Raw genomic sequence first — 6,295 nt, 5'->3', positions numbered from 1 at the left:
TTTCCATGCCAAACTTAGAATCATTGTATTTTAAAGATGCACATGAAGCTGTTTTGTTAAGTGTCCGATGCTTTATTGGGCTCTCAAAATTACACGACTTTAAAAAATAGTTTAACATTTGTAAAAAAAAAAAAAAAAGTTTATTCAATTCCAGATCAGGCTTGTTAGATTACTACATCAAGAAGAATCTTCAATCTTGTAGTGTCTTATTTACCAAACACAATTACAACTTCATCTCTTGATTTTTGCAACAGCATCATTATTGTTACAAGTGTTACTAATACACACACTTTCATGTGAATGTACACACTTCCCTTTTCCCCACTTATACACAATCCATGATCACATAAACATATATGAGAAGTTTAAACAGATATAAAATAAGAAAGATTATCAACTCGAGGAATGGTAGAAAAATTCCACTGAAAACTGATTACATTTAAAAAGTATGATTAACTTCCTAAAAGAAATTTTGCAGTAAGAAAAACTGTAGTATTGAAATTAGAGCATTCCTTTAAGGAGGTAAAGAATAAAACATGATAAAACAAAATATCAACTTTGGAATGTGCAGTAGTAGATAAGAAAGAGTGAAACAATCCTTTTTCTTCCCCATAGTTTGTCCTATACTTCTTCCTGGTTAACCATAAGTAAAAGACAAGGTGCACAACTGATTATAAGTTAAAAGAAACTCTGGGGTCTGATTAACTAGAACTTATAATCAATAATATATGCATCGTGTGCGATGAAACGGAATTCCTTTCATATCTGCTCTGTGATCCCGGGCATAGTCCCACAAGTAATAATCAAGAAGAACTGAATTTATTTCTACACAGATTTTTACTCCCTTTTTTTCAATAAGTTCTCTAAGTCGATCACGAATCAGCTCAACACACCAAACAGAACAGCCTCTGATTTCTATCTCTTGTTTATCCCCAGATGGAAACATATCTCCTACAGGAAAAACATTAGAAAAGTATTAAAATCAAGTGACACAACCATACAATAATAAAAATATAGATTCTTTAACTAAATATATAGTTGCAAATACTGTAACTATCTTTATGGTCTCCTGTTTTAAAAAACCAAACTAACAAAGTGATAAGCATTCTGCATAATAAGAAATTGGCAATGATGCCAATATTTTAAACTATTATTTGAGGTAGGGTGTAAATTTGGGTTCAAAATTTAAAATGTCTTCTATGGAGTGGTGTCACCTGATCACAGAAAAAACTGCCAAGAAGAGGAATAAGGAAGGAATTAATAAGGAATAACAATGGACAGGGGTAGAGTTCACGATCAAAGATAAAATGGACAATCTTTATTACATAAAACCAAAAAGGTTTTGCATCAACAAAACCAATACAGTTAAAACTGTAAGGGAAACAGTTAATTGAGAAAGAAAATTTGAAGTTTCCTGGATAAAGATAAACTCTGAAGTTCCATCTCAGAGGTTCCATCTTTCGAAAAAGACAGCAAAAAAGGGAAAATTACATTCTAGAAAGCAATTGGGAATAGATGAATGTAATGAAATGGGTCTGTGTGTGTGTGTGTGTGTGTGTGTGTGTGTGTGTGTGTGTGTAACCACATGTGAGAGATACAGACTCAAAGGGAAAAAAGCTCGGAAAAAAAAATAAAATGAAAAATAGTATGCTTCAATCTGTAGTCAGACTCCCATCAGTTCTTTCTCTGGAAATGGATAGTATTTTTTATCATGAGTTCTTTGGAATTGTCTTGGATCACTATTGCTTATAACAGGTAAGTCATTCACAGTTCTTCATTGTACAGTATTACTATTACTGATGTTCTCCTGGTTCTGCTCACTTCATTTTGCATCAGTTCATATAAGTATTTCCAGGTTTTTCTGAAATCAGCCTGCCCATAATTTCTTATAGCACAATAGTATTCCATTACAGTTATCCACAACTTGTTTAGCCATTCCCAATTGTTGGACGTCTCAGTTTCCAATTCTTTGCCAATACAACAGGAGCTGCTATAAATATTTTTGTACAAATAGGTCCTCCCCCTTCCACCAGGGATGGTGGATTTGAACTCAGGAGGTCCTTCTGACTCCAGGGCCAGTGCTTTATTCACTGAGCCACCTAGCCACCCCTTCAATTTTTAAAAATCTCTTCTTCAGTGCTATATTTCTACAAACCAAGTAATCTATACAAAATTCCTTCCATGACCATTCATTCCTCAGTTCCCTGTAATCTGGCTTCCATTATTATCAAGCTGCTAAACTTGCTTAGTCTATCATTTAAGTAAACATTTAAGTACCTTAAAAAAATCTCTTTGAGATACAGACTTAGTAGAAGCATTACTGGATCTGCACAGTTCTGTAGCCGTTGAGCACAGCTCCAACTTGCTCTCCAGAATGCCCTCAAGAAGTTTACAAGCTTATTCAGGAGAAACAACATTCACACATACAGGTATACACAAAATATACAAGGTGATGGGGAAGGAGAATAAGGAAGGGTCTGTGATAGTAATGGCAATTAAAGATTCCCCTGTATTGGCTTGGTTTTCAAATTGATTGTGTTAAAACCCAGAGCTTGTTAATCCCACCTGTGGGATGGACTTTTTGATGTGAAAACAAGTCCTGAACTGGGAGAAGCTGGTGAGGTAGATTTGGAGAGACAAGGGAGAGGCGGAAGATCTTTTTGGAAGCAGCACCTCGTGGAGAGAGAGAGACTAAGAGAATTGCTGGTGGCCGCTTTGAATTGCTCTGGACTTTTGAGACCTGCCCCCTGAGCTGCCAAGGACTGAGGAGACATGGCTGTTTTGCTGGTACTTTGTCTGTCTGTTTTGATGTTGTTTTGCCAGATTTGTCCACTGGTGAAAGACAGTCCTTTTGTTGAAGAAGTCCTGGAACCTGGCTGTTCACTAAGAAGCCCTGAGACTGTCCTGCAGACAGAGAGTGAATACTGTCCACTGGTGAAGGACAGTGCTGTTGTTGCAGGGGTCTGGAGACTGTCCTGCAGACAGAGTGAATACTGTCCACTGGTGAAGGACAGTGCTGTTGTTGCAGGGGTCTGGAGACTGTCCTGCAGACAGAGTGAATACTGTCCACTGGTGAAGGACAGTGCTGTTGTTGCAGGGGTCTGGGAGCCTTTCTGTTGGTTCAGAAGCCCTGAAGAAGGATTTTCTTGTTGTATGTTTACAGAAATCCTGGGAGAGGGCTTTGCTAATGTGTTCAGGGGTTCTAGGACTGTTCTACAGACAGAGGATAAATTCATGAAGGGATTGGCAATGTATCTTATGGCCTTGCTAAGCCTTGTCTCCCCAGGAACTAAGATTGCTGAGAACTTGCCTCGTGTCAAGATGAAGAAAAGACCTCCATTTGGGTATTAAGTGCAGTGTTCAAACTTGATGTAACTCTGGGGTAGATTCAATTGTGATCCAGGGGTGGGGAACTTTTGACCATATGTTTGGAAACTAATCTCCATTTGAGAAGAGGGGCTTTGTGGTGGACTTAATTAAGGTATAGCCTAGGGGTGGAGAAGTATTTAGAACAGAGACTTTGTAATTGATTGAATGATTGGAAGGTCCTGGGGTGGGGTAGTCCTTGGAGATTATTTAATCACATTTAGTAAATGCTGTATTTGGAATGATGTCATGTTTTGATCTTCTCTGTTCTTGGTTGGTCACTGAATAAAATGGAGAGCACCTATGCTGGTATTCTGAACCTTGGGAAGTTGCCTTTCCTTGGCATTACAGGGTCTCATGTAGAAGGTGGTACTTGAGCTAAGCCTTGAAAGAAAACAGGGATTCTTTGAGGGAGGAGTGCTTTTCAGGCATGAGGATAACCAATGCAAAGGCAACTGAGGGTAAGAAGTATTCCTATTGGGGCAGCTAGGTGGTACAGTGAATAGAGCCCTGGAGTCAGGAGGACCTGAGTTCAAAGCCGGCCTCAGACACTTAACACTTACTAGCCGTGTGACCTTGGGCTTGAACTTAACCTCAATTGCCTTACCTTGCTCCCCTCCAAAAAGAAAATACTACTACTCCCCAACAATGACCAGTGAGTTGGGGTACGAAAGGAAGTGTAGCCAGTACTGGAAAGAGTGACAAGGAAACTGCAGCTGAGAGGGATCTATCTCAGTGAGGGTTAGAAAATGAACATTGTGGGGCAGCTCGGTGGTACAGTGAATAGAGCACAGAACTTGGAGTCAGGAGGACCTGAGTTCAAATCTGGCCTCAGACACTTAACACGTACTAGTCATGTGACCTTGGGCAAGTCACTTAACCCCAAGTGCCCAGGGTTCCCCCCTCCAAAAAGCAAAAAAAAAAAAAAAAGTAGAGTGAAAAAGATATGAAATGAAAGCAAACTGTTAATTACAGGCAGGTATTCAAAGGGTACGATGAAAGAGATAGGTATATCTGGAGGGGTACACTGGAAGTACAGTTTGAGGTAAACAATCCTGAAGGGATGTCTAGTCAAGGAAAGGAACAAGTGAAATTTATTCAGCATCACTAGTATAGGGTGCATAAAGGGAATGAGCATTCTGATCATAGAGTTCTTAAGTCCAGGAAGAATATAGGGGGAAGACTAATGAGGTAAGCAGTAGTTTAGACAATTCTAGATTCATTCTTGAGGTTCAGGCTCCTGACAGATGGATATGTTGTTTCCTGTAAGACCCCAGGAGACCCACCTCACAGTAAACACAAGCAGGCAGATGTATTAGAGGCCATGGTGCCTTGTTTGTGCTGGAGTAGGGGGAAGGGTCTTATTTGAAGAACAGCTTAGCAATGAAGAAGGTCCTAAGGCAGGTCCCCACTGGGGTAGGAATCAAGCAATAACATCCCTAACTCCCTAGTTTTGGTGAAAGAGATGTCCAAAAAGAAATCAATCAGTGGAGGTGGGTGCCACCTTGTCTCAGGATTGCTGCAAACAGCATTGGCTCAAGGACCAATGGAAGGAATGATATAATTATTATAAAAGACTTTGCAAACCTATCATTTGATCCTCACAATAACCCTGTGAGGTAATAGCTATAATTAGTCCCATTTTATAGATGTGAAAACTGAGACTGAGAGAGATTATATGACTTGCTAAGGGTCACAAAGTTAGTGTTTCAGATTCAAACTCAGGTCTTTGGGGCGGCTAGGTGGTGCAGTGAAGAGAGCACCAGCCCTGGAGTCAGGAAGACCTGAGTTCAAATCCAGCCTCTGATACTTAACACAAAAACTAGCTGTGTGACCTTGGGCAAGTCACTTAACCCCAACTGCCTTACCTTCCCCGCTCTGAAAAGCAAAAAAGAAACCCCCAAAAAACAAAAATACAAAAAAAAACCCCTCAGGTCTTCCTATTAAGTAAACCAGCTCATAAAGTACAGAATAACAACCCAAAGAGCTATATTATAAACAATTTACAAACCTTTAAGAAGTTTCTTCAGCAGCTTATCAGAGTATCTTATTGCCCCCAAGTGAGCAAGAACCTGAGGTAGTCTGTAGTCAGCAAACATAGTGATACTGGAAATGTCACTGAAGCAGCCATCTCCTTTTCCTTCTAATACGCACCAAGTATCTGCCACAAGTATCTGAGCTCGTTTGTAAAATGAAATCCTTTTACCCTAATAAATGAGAAAAATAAAACTGTTACTTGAATATTTTAAGTTTCATATCTACAAAAATGACATGCCTTAAAGAATGTTTTATTGGTCTTAGATGTGATTTGTTATGTAATATTAAGAAAAACTTCCTTTGAAAACTCATTGAGAAAGCTTTTGATTCAACATTGATTAAATCCCTAATGTGTTTGAGATACTATGCTAGGTTCTGAGAATACAGTAACAAAAATCAAAATGGTCCCTCCCACTCAAAGAGCTTACATTTTTACTTGGGTGATACAATACAAACAACATGAATGATAAATAAATAGAAAATAAACTGAATCAGAGACAACAATAACAACTAAGGGGATCAAGGAATAGCCACAGAGAAAGTGGCACCTTCTAAAAGGGGGCACTGAGCTCTCTACGTGAAATGTTTCTTGATGTCCCCAGCTGTGTGCTCCCTAAATTATCTTTTATTTATTATCCCCCCTGCTAGAATGTCAGCTCCTCGAGGGCAGGACTGCTTCATTCTCTGTGCCTAGCACAGTGTGTGGCAATCACAGGTATTTAATGAACACCAGTTAACTGACTAGACAGTTTCTACAACACCCCTAACAAGCGGTCATGTACCGTGTTTCCCTGATAATAAGACACTGTCTTATTAAATTTTTTGGAAAGAAAAACACCAGAGGGCTTATTTTCAGGGGAGGGCTTATGTTGTCCTGCCTCAGCTCTCCTCC

General features: G+C 39.3%; 1 protein-coding gene across 1 annotated transcript in view; it reads right to left on the bottom strand.

The window, feature by feature from the left end:
• Positions 1-51: 51 nt before the first annotated feature.
• QNG1 (Q-nucleotide N-glycosylase 1) overlaps positions 52-6,295 on the bottom strand; it is a 23,886-nt gene continuing 17,642 nt past the window's right edge. Inside the window, exons 3-4 of the mRNA XM_069105085.1 lie at positions 5,378-5,573; positions 52-951 (exon numbers count right to left, since the gene is read on the bottom strand). Coding sequence (XP_068961186.1) covers positions 719-951; positions 5,378-5,573 — 429 coding nt within the window. The 3' untranslated portion in view covers positions 52-718. The remainder of the gene's footprint in view (positions 952-5,377; positions 5,574-6,295) is intronic.

The sequence above is a fragment of the Petaurus breviceps genome, unplaced genomic scaffold, assembly GCF_028583685.1.
Source record: "Petaurus breviceps papuanus isolate PSGF00001 unplaced genomic scaffold, PetGlider_PUasm1.0 138, whole genome shotgun sequence".
Lineage (NCBI taxonomy): Eukaryota > Metazoa > Chordata > Mammalia > Diprotodontia > Petauridae > Petaurus > Petaurus breviceps.
This window is presented reverse-complemented; position numbering and strand designations above follow the sequence as displayed.